The 15,183-nt window shown below is 46.5% G+C and overlaps 1 protein-coding gene across 6 annotated transcripts in view; it reads left to right on the top strand.

Moving 5' to 3' along the window:
• LOC148041799 (DHHC-type zinc finger family protein) overlaps positions 1–14,124 on the top strand; it is a 98,471-nt gene extending 84,347 nt beyond the window's left edge. For 5 of the 6 annotated variants that reach the window (XR_015691547.1, XM_087682527.1, XM_087682513.1 and 2 more), the window contains one exon: positions 12,283–12,921. Coding sequence is in view for 5 of the 6 variants with exons in the window: in XM_087682527.1 (XP_087538653.1) it covers positions 12,283–12,405 (123 nt within the window). In the remaining variant the exon portion in view is untranslated. Of the gene's footprint in view, positions 1–12,282; positions 12,922–13,789 lie in introns of those variants that run through there. The other variant, XM_087682542.1, reaches the window with a different exon arrangement.
• Positions 14,125–15,183: the final 1,059 nt, after the last annotated feature.

Here is a 15,183-nt window from a genome sequence, read left to right as displayed (position 1 = left end):
CATCGTCGGATCACATTTCGCCTCATGCCTTTCCTCTGCCCGCGACGTGTCACACTTACGTGATGTGGCACACCACAAGTTACCACTTTGAATAAAGGTCTTCGACGGCTGACGGATGGCGGGTGACCTTAATCGACTGGCAACCTGGCGGGCGACGAACAACCTAGCGGATGACGGACAACCTGACAAGTGACGGGCGACCTGACGGATGACAAATCATGTCCCTTGAACCATATGCTCTGATACCAATGTCACAAGGCTCTGAAGAAGACCATAAAGCCAGAGGAAAAGCAGTCAGGATGAATGAGCACGAGTGATCCTTTCACCTCCCAGCCTTGCCTAGTATATTGCTGGCCAGACCCATCGTGATCCGATTGCCAGCCGTCAAACCTTGGTGAGTCCTACTATTCTTGGACTCTCTTTGGTTCTAGGCTTCCCTAAACCCCGTTCGGGCACCCAAGACCTCGGACGGTCATCCTCGTGCATGTTTCCCTTGATTTACCTTAATGTCACATTAAATGTCACTTTAATGTCACATTAATGTCACAACCTATGTCATGGGTGGTTGGCATCTCTAACAGATCATGTGAAAATGTTGCATTTTCAGTGAAGATAACATCTCGATTGAAAAATAATTTCTTTGTGTGTGGATTATACAAACCATTGCCCTTTCTCTTTGAACTGTAGCCAATAAAAATACATTTTACTACTTTGTCATCAAGCTTTCGACGAAGCTCTTTCGGAACATGTGCATAGACTATGCATCCAAACAGCTGAAAGTAATCAATCTTGGGTTTCTTTCCATGCAAGCATCAAATGGTGTGTTCGTCTTTAGTGCCTTTGTGGGTGCACAATTTAAGACATGATTCGCACACTAAAGGCCCTCAAGCCAAACCTTGTGTGCCAGCCCTTTGCTCTTAAGCATAGAACAAGTCATTTTCATAAGTGTGATTTTTTCTCTTAGCAACACCATTTTGCTGAGGTGTCATCCTAACAGTGGCTTGATGCATGATGCCATTTTCAAGCAAAAATGTCTCAAAGGCATGCAACATGTATCTCCCCTCGATATTCATGTGAAGTATTTGCACCCAAGCCAGTTTCAGCCTCAAGCTTTCCAATAAGATGTTTAAAATGCATAAACACATCAGATTTTACTTTTAGCCCATACACCCATGTATACCTTGAGTAGTCATCTGTAGAAGTAACTAAATAAAGATGGCCCCCGAGTGCACGTGTCCTCATGGGACCACAAATATTGGTGTATTAGCTGAATTTTCCTAAATTTTACTGAAAATCCTGGAAATTCGCTGCCAAATATGACACACACCGCAACATAATGATGCTATAACACTTGTACTTTGTCTTGGAATGCATGTTGGGCAAAATCCCCAAATTTCTTCTCAAAATTTTTAAGAAATTGAGGAAATTTATACCTTAAAGTTTGAAATTCTGTTGAAATGTTGCCTTGGGACGTGTGCCAACAGTAACCAGCAACTGTAATGTGCCTTGTGATGCATGTGGGAGCCAAAATATTGAAAAGCCCTAAATTTCTTATACAAATCTCTTAGAAATTGTGCAATGTTGGTGTTTCCAGTGTAGATTCACGTGGACTGTGAATTTGGCAAAAACCCCAAATGGTGGGTGCCTCAAGATGCGCACACAGAGTTCAGGACTTGGCGGGCAGTTGGCTGAGTTGGCTGCAGAGCTGGCGGCATTGTGGAGCAGGAGATGCATGGCGGAGTTGAGGTGGCACACACAGGTGTGGCGGACTGGGGTAGAGAGCGCAACAGGTACGGCGGCAGCAGGTGACAACACTGGTGGAGGTGCCTGGGGGTGGTGGTGCTGCATGCAGCGTGCAGGGGCCGTTCACAGAGGAGGCAGTGGAGTTGGCAGGATGCAGGTAGCACGCAGGAGGTCAGTGCAGCAATGGAGGGTTGGAGGCAGCTGCACTACTGGGTGGTGGTGGCTGGTGTAGTCATGCAGAGCTAGAGGGCAGTGTGCAAGGCAGGGTGGAGCTTGTGGGCAGTTGCTTAAACTTCAGCAGCTCCTTCTCTTTCTCGCATGAATGAAGCCAGTGGTAGCAGGACCTCGGGCGGAGGATATGCCAACCAGCAAGACTCCCTATGATCTCCCATACCTCAGAGCGGTCTGTTGTGGGCTCTAGAACTTGGCAGATGGGTAGAGCCTCTAAACCGACCACTGCGTATGACCTTGCCTCGATAATAAATATCATGTCCTGCATTCCGGCCTCATACAGAAGGTGACGGCCCTGGCTGACCGCCTGCCAGCAAAAAGCTCCCCATGAGATACATCCAAGGCTGGGTGCTATACGGCGAAGGATGCGGCATGCTCCTCCCCACACGAGTTGCGTCGCCTCACATGTCCGAAGGCAGTGCTTTGGGTTTTCCAATGGCTATTGTGTGCAGCACTTACAACCTCCCTCCTTTTGCATCTGGGCAAGCCAGCTTCTCACCGCCAAGCCTCCATATGCCACCAGCCATAGGAAATATGATACTCTCCTTGGCCTCCAGTTGTCCCATAGGCAGCACCAAAAGGTCCACCGAAAAGACTTCGTGATGCTGTGCTCTGCCTGGTGCTTGCTATGTGATGGTGCCTAATCCATATCCTCCTCCATCAGTATGTGTCTTCCAGTCCTAGTGGTGTACTCCAAGAACCTCGGTGGCTTCTTGGCGACTGCAGTGGCCGGCCATAGCCACTCTCCCGGATCCCACTCCAATTCATCAAGTGGCCTACCCTCCCAGATTCAGAGGCGCCACTCCCTGAGCTCCTGCCAAAAGATAAAGGGGTCTAGCCGCCATGTTTTCCCTTGAGGGCCAATCACCTTGATCCTTTTCCATGAAAAGACAACTATCCCCTTATCTTGCTGCCCTCTGTCAAGAGCTAGACGCCCCCCCCTTCTGTACGGTGAAGAAGGTCCCAAGTGGCCTATACCTCCCCGGGCTCTATCAGCTCTCGTATTAGGGGAGCAAGCCACTCCTGAGGTATTGCTGCGTCTATCTTCCTTCTCCTCAACTCCACTCCTCTCTGGCAGCCTGATACTCGCTGCAATATCTCCTCGTCCACCATCCTGTACACCTCTCGCCATGTCCTGATGGTACGAGCCGGGCTAGCCTCCCAACCAGCCCACTGGATGTGGGGGCGCTTGCCAATTTGTGCCCCTTCCCAATCCCTGACCTGGGGGTTCCAGATCGTCGTCTGATGGTCTATCTCCTCCTAGCAGCCTGGGAGGCTGTGGATTAGGGCCTTACGGAGGCCCTGCCACACGCGGAGCAAGTTGCGTAGCAAAGGTGATCTGGAGGGGGTGATCTGAGTTGACGTGAAGATCCATCTTAGGGATGGCCTCCACTCATCGCTAAGTCTCGGTCTACAATCCTGAAGACCCTCTTGCAATAGGACCTTCCAGGTCTACCCTTTCAGTGTGAGGCCGCGGACAACTAGCTTGCCCAGAAGGGCCATACTCTGATATTGTGGGTCTATGATCCCAAGCCCTCCCTCTGACCGATGCTGTATGATGGTTGCCCACGCCACTTTGGCCCTGGAATCCTTGGAGCTGTTTGACCCAGACCAAAGGAAGTTTCGCACTTGGCGGTGAAGCTGCTCTATGCAGGATGAGGAGAAGCACCAACACGAGGCGATGTATCAGGCCGTCGCTAGGAGGACTTGGCTAACCACTAGGGCTCGGCCAGCTAGTGAGAGGCGAGCCATGCTCCAGTAGGTTAGCTTCCTCCGAATAGAATCGAGGACTGGAAGAAACTGTTGGGCGGGAGTGATGTCGAGTCCCACTTGGAACCCTAGGTACCGGACGGTCTGCATTGTGTTCACCCATCTAAATCCCAGGTGGACACCCCACTCCATGCTAGAGTCCGGGTCTGTGAGGAAACCAACCGACTTTCGCCACTTGATTTTTGCTCCCGTTGCAGAATAGAACATCTCAAGAGTCAGCCTTACTCTCTCTAGCATCAACTTATCGTCCTCCATGTAGAGTGTTGTATCATTTGTATACTCTGAGTCTAACAACTCATTTTCCTCTCTCACTGAAATTCGGAGGCTGCGTAATCGGCTCACACGTGACCTGAGGAAGTGAGACATTGCCTCTGTAAAGAGTAGGAATAGGTACGGGGCCAGGGAGCAGCCCTGTCGGACTGATCTCTCCAGCCGAAACTCCTCCCCTCGCCTACCACCTACAAGGACCTTGCTGGTGGCTAATCTATAAAGTGCGGAGACCCCGCGAATCCAAGCTTGGGGGAAACCCAACCTCACCATGGTGTCCTCTAGGAAATCCCAGTTCACCCTGTCATAAGCTTTCTCGAAATCCAAGAGTAGTATGGTCAGTCTCTGTCCACTGTGTTGAGCCCACTCTGTCACCTCAAAGAAGGTGAATACATTGTCCAGGATGCTCCTATCCTGGACAAAGCCTATATGTGTGTCGTGGATGATGTCTGGAAGTATGGGGCGTAGGCGCCTACCAATCATCTTTGCTAGTGCCTTATAGGCCACTGACAATAAGGTGATCGGTCTCCACTGAGAAAGCTCCAACCGGTCTCCCCCTTTGGAGAGAAGACTGATAAGGCCTGCCGAAAGGCTCCTTGGCATCTGTCCTGAAGTGAAAATCTCCTGAAAGGCCATCAGTAGGGGTTCCTTCACCACTTCCCAGTAGGTAGTGAAGAAGGCCTTAGAGAGGCCTTTCTCTCCCGGGCATTTCTGCTGGTCTTGTGTATGGAAAGTCTCCTTCAGTTTTTTCTCTGTGAAGGGGGCTAGGAGGGAGTGTCTCATCTCCTCTGTGATGAGGGATAGGATGTGATCCCAGACATGCCGCCTACATCATTGTCCTCCAGTTGAGGCTGTCTCTTGCTGGAAAAGGCGTCTGTAGTAGTCGGTAGCAATCTCCATTACCTTGTCTAGGCTAGAACGAGTCCTCCCATACTGATCTCGAAGGCTATGTATCTGCTTTCCTGAGGTGTGAGGCTGGTGCACCTGGAAAAACTCCTTGCACATCATGTCCCCCTTCTGCGCCTAGAAAGCTACTGAGGTGCGGAAAGAGAACTTTGAGCGCCTGTTCTCTAGGCCAGCAATGGTTGCTCGTGCGCGCACCTCCTGCGCGTGGAGGGTGGGATCCCTTGGTGCCTCTTGTAATAATCTTTGCGTGGTTGCAAGGTCCCGCCGGAGTGCTCTCCTCCTCCTAGCTCTGCTGCCTGGCCTGTATGGTTGCCTCTTGGCAGATTTTGCTCCGCTCAGCTAGGACCTTTGCAACCTCCTCTGCGATCTGGTCCCTCTTGCCTCTCTCCTTGGTCCAAATCTTCTCTATTTGTCTCATCACCTTCTTCCTCCTATAGATCGAGTCGGGGATCTGACAGGATCGTGTGTCTAGGGAAGATGTTGGGGGATCTAGTGTCAGGAGAACCGGGCAATGATCGGACAACGTGGTGCTCGCCAACTTTCCAATCTAGCCTCTTCGAGAGCCTCCCCACTCTCCCACATAAAACCTATCCAACTGCTCCAGCAGGACTCCATCTAGCTACTTGTATCCCCAAGAGAAGTTTATGGACTTCTCTCTCCTATAGAAGGCAGGGTCTCTCCAGGCATCACGTGCTCCTACTGCTAGTAGATAGACATTCCATGCCTCCTCCTCGCCAGCCATGCCTTGGTAGTTTCTGCCTCTGCCTTGCTAGTCCTTCAAAGTCTCGAGATTATTGAAGTCTCCTCCAATGATCCATGAGTCCACCTCTGGGAGTCCCTCCACGATGTCTACCCAAAACGTGCTGCGTGCTGTAATCTCTGTAGGGACATAGACATTGAGGACTCCAAGGCACGAGTCCCCAATATCCAATCTGATCCATAGAATCCTCCCTACCACTATTGTCCCGTGGTCTCATACATGGGCGGTGAGACTCGGGCCAATAGGGGTGCATACGCCTCCACTCTTGCCGTGGGCACCTATGGCATACTCCCAATAAGTGTGCGAGCTGCCCGGGAATACCTTCACTACCCGGTGGGCCTAGGTGGGAGTGAGCTTGTTCTCTTGTAGAAGTAAGATGTCGATCCTTCCGACAAGGGTAGGCTGTAGCTTCTGCTGAACAATCAACTTCCTAGAATCACGTATCCCATTGTAGTGGAGACTATTCACATTCTAGGATGAAAGGTGTAAGCTCATGGGGAAACCTGCGACTGACCGAATAGGCATCTGTTTGGTGTGGAACCTGTTGACAAAGAGGAAAAACTATGGGGCATGCAAGTACGCTTTGCCGCAGATCTAGACAGCGAACTCCAGTCTCCCATGGTGGTCCTCGGTCGAACCATAGGGGTGATAGATGCTCCAGGTGGTACTATCAATGCATCTATCAGCCATGCTGAGAGTCATGACTCTGTACATTGGTAGAAACGGGCCGCCCGTGTGCCAAGGGCCACTCAGTCACATCGTTCGGAGCTCTCCACTGTGGAGGGGCTCGAAAGATAATACTCAAGTGTGGGACCTTGGCACCAGCCCACACCAGTTAATGTCCATCATGCAACCAGGCCAGTGCTGTGCAAAGAGTGCTAGTCCTTCTTCCATTCATTGGGAGATGTGATTCGCCACCTGACTCTTCAACTCTTCCTCTCTCTACGTCATCGTTCAATCCCTTGAGTGAGAGGACTGAAGAAAAAAAGCATAGTTTGGTCCATTCAATGGTGCTAGTAGATGGACCTTGCCCCTCCTTGACTTGCGAACCACGAAGATCCCCACCTCTAGAGGTAGTGGAAACTCTCCGCGCTCCGCAACTCTCAGGTAGGACCATGGGCCACTGCAGAAGAACTCCTGTGGCAATAGTGGTGGCTGTCTCGGGAAAGTGTGATGGGCGGTAGGGGCAGATGAGTTGGTGGTTGTGTGGGAGGGGGAAAACTGTTGGTGCGAGGAGGATATAGGCGTGTGTGGCTCATCACCTCCTGTGGGGGGGATCACTTGAACTGGGTGTGGATCAGGGGGGTGCTTGGCAGGGGAGGTGGTGGGGGGAAAGAGGATCGAGTAGTGGTGGGATGGTCGGAGGTACGTGGCGGGTGTGGGGGGGGGGGAGGGGCTGGTGCCCCTGGAAAGGGGGGGTTGTGGACCAGGGTTAGTGAGGGGAGGTTTGGCGGGGGGGCTGTAGAGTGCTCTGCCAAGGGGGCGTCGCTCGCCCTCCTACTCCCTGCTGCCACGGCTGCGTCTGAGGAGCTGGCTGCGCCCCCCTGTCATCTCTCTCTTTGTCGTCTCGGGATCCGTGTGAAGCCGTTAGTGTCCACCTATGAGCTTTTTGGTGGAGTCGCCTTGGCTCTGAAACGTGTACAATTTGCTGCCTGATGCCCAAAGTCGTGCCATCATAGGCACTGTCCTCGTTGCCCCATCACAATGACTTGCTGCCTAAAGGAGTGACCTCCTGCCTCAATCTCTAGGAACTTTGGTATACTCTGTGTCTTTCACAGCCACTTGTACCTTTGGGACTCCTACAGCTGTCACTGCATCCGCGAAGGAGGCAGGAAGAACTGTGCCGAAGAGCCGTCCAAAGTCCTCTACTAACTGGCGGTACGCTACTGCTAGTCCGGGGAATAGTAAGGTGGCTGGGTGTCTGAGAAACCTGTTGTGGAGTGCAAATGTCTCCACTGTCAAGCCGCTATACTAGGGAACCATATAGATGATCCCCTTTGTGGAGGCAGAGGTGAGTCAAACCATGGAGATCTCTCGGCCCATGAGGACTGCCTCCATGGATTTGCACTGTGCCAATGCGGAGGCAGGCCCAGGGCAAGCGGGCAGGGGGCGGGGAGCAAGCCCAGGCAGACATTTGTAGTGATGGCACGGTTGAGGGCCCCGGGGGGGGGGCAGCAGAAATTGGCACAGGCGGGGGGAGGGGAGGACTGGCGTGGCGGCAGTTCAAACAGAGACGGGGGGCAGCAATGCAACGCGATGGCGGGAGCTCGACGATCCAATTGATGAATCGATTGAATAGGTAAGCTGTAACATCAAGTCCTCAGGTCTATTTAGTCTAGAGTGTGGTGTCACTACTTTAATGTTCTAAGCAACTAGGTGTACACACCTTACATTGACACTTCAATAAGTGTCCACACCACAGGAATTACATTGGGCACTGCCCAGAATTGGCAAATTCTAACATTGATTTGCTACATGGAGATTCCCTACAGCCAGGCTGTTCTGGATGCCTTTGTTGCTATTGCTAGTCCTGGGGTTATCAAAACACAAGTACTCTTTAGGAACAAATGGTTGGTTTTTTATCATTTTGCAGGTTGGTTTCACCATTCTGCAGGTTCTCCCCCCAAAATGCAGCTTACAAAAGGCATCCCTTATAAAAAATGCAAGCTGTCTTAGCCTTCCTAATAGTCCTTTTACTCATTTAGCAGGTTGTTTACATCCAACACAACATATTTGCTTTTTTGCAGGTTTTTTGAAGGATACACATTGCGGACCGGTACAGTTGGCAAGGTCAGATGGGGAGGGTCTCCCAAAGAGATCATAAGGACTGCCAATGGGATGATTGAAATCATGAAGATAGGGGTTTTTTACCACTGTGACGGTGAGAATTGTTGTAAACACTGCCAAGATCAGGAGGATCAATATGGAGAGGTTCTTGATTGAGCAGATCACATGGATCAATATGATGATCCCAAAGAGCATGACACAGATTGAGTTGCAAGTCATGACCGGCACACTTTCATCCACCCATCCCTTCATCTTTTCCATCTTTATTTATCATCCATATCCTTATTTCGTGGATCACCTTCATGGCACCACTTGTTCATGTGCTCGTTCTTCCCAACTCCTAGAGCAAGTTAAGCTCAATCACCCTCCCTACTCCTTGTCATATAGTGGATTTGTAGATTGGGTTTATGTTGGTGTCAACAACATGGTGGGGCCCACAAATTTGGAGCCTGGTCATCCTCATGAGCAGATTTATTTCTTGTTCACTTACAATGCCTCTAAGGTCTAGACTTGCTATCTCTTTATCAAATCCAAACCTTTGCCCACAAGATTACCCTTGAGATCAAGCTTCAACAACTTTTTGTTGCAGATTCCTTGACCATTAAGGATTACATCACAATGCAAATCATCAGATTCAGACAATAATCTTATTGATTCTAGGAACCGGACTCGAGAGTTTTCTATCTCGTACGGTAATCAAGAGATTCAGGATAAGCTTACATCCCTTGGTAAGCATGTTGCCTTGGAAGACCTAATTGTGACTTTGTTGTCACATATCTAGTGTCCTTGAAGTCCAATGTCTTCTACATTTGTTTTCTCACTTCTTCTCGTGTTTGAGACATCTCATGGGAGGAGTTAATCCCCCATGGTACTTGAGCAAGATGCGCTACATCAGGACATGATCCTTTACCCATGCTTTTGTAGCTGACATGTCATCACTAGAAGGACAAAAAAACAAGCAGAAGAAGAAAGAGTTAAATCAAAGTTCTTCTTCTAACTTTCATTCTAAACAAAGAGGAGAAGCGTAAGGGGTTCCCAAGTGTCTCCATTGTGGGAACACCTTGGATTTTGAGGATAAGTGCGGAAAGAAGTATCCTCACGTTTGTCCTGGTGTGAAGGATGGAGTGAAGGAGCCTTCATCTTCATCCACATTTTCTGCGTCTGTTATGACCGATTCAGTTTTCCTTCATATCCATTAGGTGGAGGACTCTTCTTTGGCTATCTTGTCTTTAGAGAGGCCTTAACTTAAAGTTAGGAGTTGTGTGAGTCACATGACTCCTAAGTGTGATTGGCTGTAGCATCTCCATTTCAAGGAGGATACAATCATTGTAGGTGACATTTTATCTATCCCTATCAGTGGTATTGGCACCGATGTCCATTGTACCTAGTTGTCCTTCAAATTTTACAGTGGAGGCTTCCATGTTCTGGATTTGGGCTTCCATCTCTTCTTAGACTATGCCCATGTACATTTTAGGGTATTGGGTTGCTTTACAAAGTAGGTTGTCTTTATAGAGGATGCTACCTCGAGCTATTCTTTGGATAGTTTGTTAGAAGCGTGGGCTTTATCGGCTCCATTCCCCTTCTTTGTGCAAGGTCCTTGGCATCTTCCCACTACCTCACCCATTAGGCTTCCATCCATTTCACAACTTCCTAACCATCCCCTTCTTTGTGCAGGCTCTTGGCATCTCCCCATTACTTCACCCATTAAGCTTCCATCCATTCCAGAGTTTCCTAACCACCCCCCATCACCTCCTTGATGAGGCTGGGGATCCCTTAGCCCTACTATCAATTTTCGCAAGATCAGGAGGAGCTCTTTTAAGAATGCACTTCGTTTGAGGCCCAAGGGCTTTTACATAATGCAACAACTTTCTTTTCTTCTTCTCTGAGCCACCCTTCCTTGCCACTAGCATGCACATGCTGTGCTTTCTGATCCTTGATGTTTGCCTTTGGCAGGAGTGCTGTAGAGTCCCTCAATAGCTTTGGCTATCTTCTTCCTGTTGGATCAAAGATTTGGCTCATCCATTCTCGACTGTCTACATTCGGTGTGACCCATTTGAGGCCTCTCCACTTGCATTGGCTTGTTTTAGCCACCCCTAGCAGCATCTTTTTATTTAGAGGGGGGCCTATACTCCTTGGTTGGACATCTTACATCGATGGGCTTCATGACATATAAATGGCCTGATCTTCCATTGATTTTTTGCTTCTACCCTTCAGCCAGGACCTGAGCGAGGGTGTTACTTGACATGTTATTCTATTGTCTTTTGCTGTGCACACTTCTGCTTGTGAGCCTTAGTTTGAGTCATACGAGGATAGACAGATTGAGACGAGCTTTGTCATTGTCTCAATCTGTCTATCCTTGTGCCATTCTTATCCATTTCAGGCACATAGATTGAGATTAGGGTTTCTTCTCCATTTCATCCACTAGTTGTTTTAGCCTGTGCGCACTGCATTGAGTAGCTGGGCGCATTTGTCCTCATCTTGGGTGGCCTGATGTTGGTGCTACCTTTTGGCATTTTAGCAGGTCGACCTTTTCTTGGCTCCATCACCTATTTAAGGCTGCCCCAATCCATGCCTCTCACTTCATTCTTTGATCATCTTTCTAGCCATCTACATTCCCTCCATTTTAGCCATCGGTCTGGCGTCCTGACTGTTGCAACTCCGCAGAGTGCAGGGGCTGATTGTGTGCAGCCTTGTATCCGTGTCTTGAGATTAGTGTATCTTCTGTTCTTTTGTATTTCATCTCTGTTCTTTCTTCTCTACGTTCCACTTTCGTTGCTCTCACAAAAGCTGCGCTGAGTTTGAAGAGCATGCATTGGTGATTGAAGAATCAGGGTTTGCATGGGGGCATTGCTTGGTTTATCAGAAGTGCTTGGTCATAGACATAGTTTGAATATCCATAGCTGCGTGTTGTCCTGCGTTGTTGCCTATTGACATTCTAATCTTTTTGTGTATGAATCTAATCTTTCATCTTGTGGCCCTAGAGGGCACATATCATATTGCCTTGCTAGGGATTGCAGGCTGCACGCGTACTACTCACTAGATATCAGGTAAGTATGATAGGTATGCACAAGTATGAAATAATAATGTGTGTATTAAAATTCAAGCGTGCAAGCTTATTGAGAATCTACCTTAAAGGAAGAAATTCCCGAGAATATCTGGAAAGAAGAGGCTATATTAACGGTGCATGCTTAGACCAAGTAAAGCAACACAGGTTTTGTCGGTTGCTGTTCCTATTAAAATTGTTACTCTCTCCACCTCTGCCCTTGATTTCTCTTCACCATTTCCTAGGTATCAGTTTGATTGCATTTTCTTTTGGAACTGTTGGCTGATATGGCTCCTCCATTTTTGTTCATGCACCTAGAACAGAAGGGGCCAGCCACCAAAGGTAATGATGTAAAAGACCCAACAGCCTGTATAAGTCTCAACGTTAGTGCAGGAACAGAAATTGTAGTGGGATTGCTGCTTACATCAATAGAGGGAATCTCGGTAAAATGCTTGATTCGATACCATTGCAGCAAAAATAATCACCCTGCAATATTTACCTTTGAATTTATTGTGCAAGAAAGTCACCAGTTTTGTAGGATTGTTGCTGTCATCAAAAGAGGAGACTGTGACCTTGTTGGAGTGCTGAGGGATTTGGTACCGTAGGAGCAAAAGTAGTAATCATGAATATGCTTGCCTTCTGCATTTGCATGTGCAAGAAAAGATTGATCGTGTTAAAAGATGACCTTTCTTTTCCTTGTATGCTCTGTTCATGTGTTTTGTTCTGTTCTTCTTTGTGATTGAGGATGAAGAAGCAGTTCATGCGTTTGGTGCAGGTTCTGGGACCAAATCTTGTGACATGGCCCTGCCCGACGTTCGTTCGCCACCTAGGCTCTGGTTTAGAGTTCCCTACAACATATCATGACAAGGCTTCCAGCAGTGATGAGCAGCTGAGCTAGTGCGCCCCCTTTCCTGTTCTCATTTCACCACAACAGAATTTATTCTTCCTTGTGGTGTCTTTAAAAGCCTAAGCCTTGGCCTCGGCACGGCACTATACTATGCGCTGTGCGGCGTTGTGCTTTGCTCAAATTTCACATTTAAGAAAGCAATCAAATTGAAGATGAACACTTCCAAGCGTTCTTCCGTGTCAGTCGGCCAAAGTGAACGTTTTGGGGTCCGATATTCTTGGGCGTTTTTGAGGAGGCAAATTCCATTTATGGGAAAACAATGCATGCATGCCAGCCCATATGTTCGCAAGAAAGATCAAATTGATCCTCTATCTGACCTGTTATCTAAGAACACGGTGGCACACATTTTGCCAAGGCAGTTAGGGTAGGTAGTGTGTTGTCTAAGAGTCCCCCCTAATATCTTTTATTCTTCCCAATTGCTGCATGCTCCAACTTTTTTAATAATCGAATTATACACATCATATGGTGCTCACGTAAGTAAATTTCAGGCATTTTCACATTTTTATCGACTAGACTTCATTGAATGAAAGGCTCACAAAAGAGTGACGACAAGGGGCCAATAGAGTGGTACTCAAGCATGCATTGTTTAATACAAAATCCAAAATATTAAAAGTTTTACATGGCTCAATTGTTTCACTCACATTAAGCTCGCATAATACATGAGATTTTGTGTCAACTTTAAATGGCTAAAATGGATGCATCCTTTATGCAATATTGTCACTCCATTAGGGTGGGATGTGTTTTGCTTTTGGGGGTGTCATGTTATACCCTAGGGCTTCACTTTAGGTTGAAAGGTTCTTTACACACATTGCGAAAGCTAGACATTTTTGTTTGTGTACATGAATAGGTTACCTTTTAATGAGCCTATTGTTTGCTTAATCAATTTATCAAGTGACAAAAGTTCATGTGGCTCCACAGCTTACCTTAGGTCCACTTTTTAGTTCATATGGTGCAATGGTGGGCTCTAACCATTTTATTGCCTTTGTTTGGTAAGTTGGTGTGTTGCCTTGAGGGATTAATGTCTCGAATGCATAGCAGCTATTATTTGTGAAGGAGCACCTAGTGCAATTGATGGGAGTATTACCTTTAAGGTTCACTAGCATGTAGAATGACATATTTCTTGTGTAAAGGCTTCTTACCAATGTTCCATTTGCAACCAATGGATTTTATTATAAGTGTTAATACATTTTGGATTGAATTTGTGCATGGCATTAATCATATTTGATGCAAATTATTCTTGATTCAAATATGTAAACAAAACATTTGTATTTGAGCCATATCAATTTGTAGCTTTTTTTACTAAATCTAATAAAATTTTATAGCTATTTCTTTTTTAAAAAATAAACTCATTTGTTTCTCTGTGTCATGTTTTTAGCTGTAGCTTTTGCGAAGGTTGGTTTCCTTGCAATTTATGTCCTTTTTGTATCCTTTTGAAACTCCTTGGCAAAAGAAAAGTATTCATTTTTATGTAGATTGAAGCAATGGAAGCCTACATTTACCAATGAGTTGGATATGGACCTTGAACATGTTCTATTACATGGAGTAGGCAATGGGCATACTTATATATCCAAAAAAGGATAGTACTTACAAAAAAACTTGGTCTAGATGGGCATGCATCTCTCATGTTAATCTAGGTCACTTAACTCTTATGTAGATGTGCATATTTGATGCTACAAAGTTGGTAATAAGGGCTCTAGGCTATTGAAAATTTTACTAGGTGATTTAATTTTATGTAATGAGATGAGACTTTTGGCATATGTGTATTTTATACGTGAACTAGTGTGTTTGCTCTTAGAGCAAGATATGATAATGGATTGGATAGCTCCAAGGTAGACACTTTTGAGTATTTCTAGTGAAAGAAGATGGTTGTGATGATATCCGATAGTTGTACACTCCACTCTTATAGACACATAGGCAATGAGGTTTGACCAAGGTTATAGACCCCTTGACATAGACATGATTGCCTACCATTGTGACCGCGGCCCTAATTGCATATTTAAAAATGATATTGAAAGGCTGTAATTTGATCAACATTGGTCCTAGTAACCATTTCTTTCTATTTATAGGTTGCTCCCTCCTCATTCATTCATCAATGTTATAGAGCACTAGGTGATTGGTTGAGTAGCATATGCAAAAAGGGACTCGTTTAAGACTTGATTTGTGGGTTTGTATATGTATGTCTCGTGTTAGTCTAATTTAAAATAATTAGGCCTTGTTTAGGTGTCATACTTGATGTCAAAAGTGTTTGTAATAAGGCCTCTAGGTTCTTGAAAAAAGTGTTTCACAAGTACATGCATTAGAAAAATTATTATGATGCTTCAACTTAGCTTTACGACACTAATTTAGCAAGGATCATTCATTATGCCATGTAATCTTGATGTTTAGTATTCTACATGACCAATATTAATACATTCAAGTTGGTTCCCTCCAATCCATTGTTGATTATTATGAAAGGCAAGTGGATTTGTATGGACGAAAATACTCATGATGTCCAAATTGTAGACATGCAAGTCAAATGTGGCGGTCAAGAAGCCTATTGTGATGCAACCTAAATTTGATTGCATTGGCCATTGTTAAGGCAAAAAATTGGTCATTTCTATATTTGATGCGTCAATTGGTTATCCTTGTGATGGACCTATTAGTTTTACGTTTAGTTTGATAGATGTGAGATCAAATTAGACAAGAATATACCATTATTTGTGGTGGTGTTAACCTCTTTTAATAGTTCATACTATATCATCTCCATAAACTTCACTTTCACTAAAATAA

This window comes from Lygodium microphyllum, chromosome 1 (genome assembly GCF_053477565.2).
Source record: "Lygodium microphyllum isolate KBCC chromosome 1, Lygodium_microphyllum_v1.1.10, whole genome shotgun sequence".
Taxonomy (NCBI): domain Eukaryota; kingdom Viridiplantae; phylum Streptophyta; class Polypodiopsida; order Schizaeales; family Lygodiaceae; genus Lygodium; species Lygodium microphyllum.
Note: the sequence above shows the minus strand (reverse complement) of the source record. Positions and strands in the feature narration are given on the sequence as shown.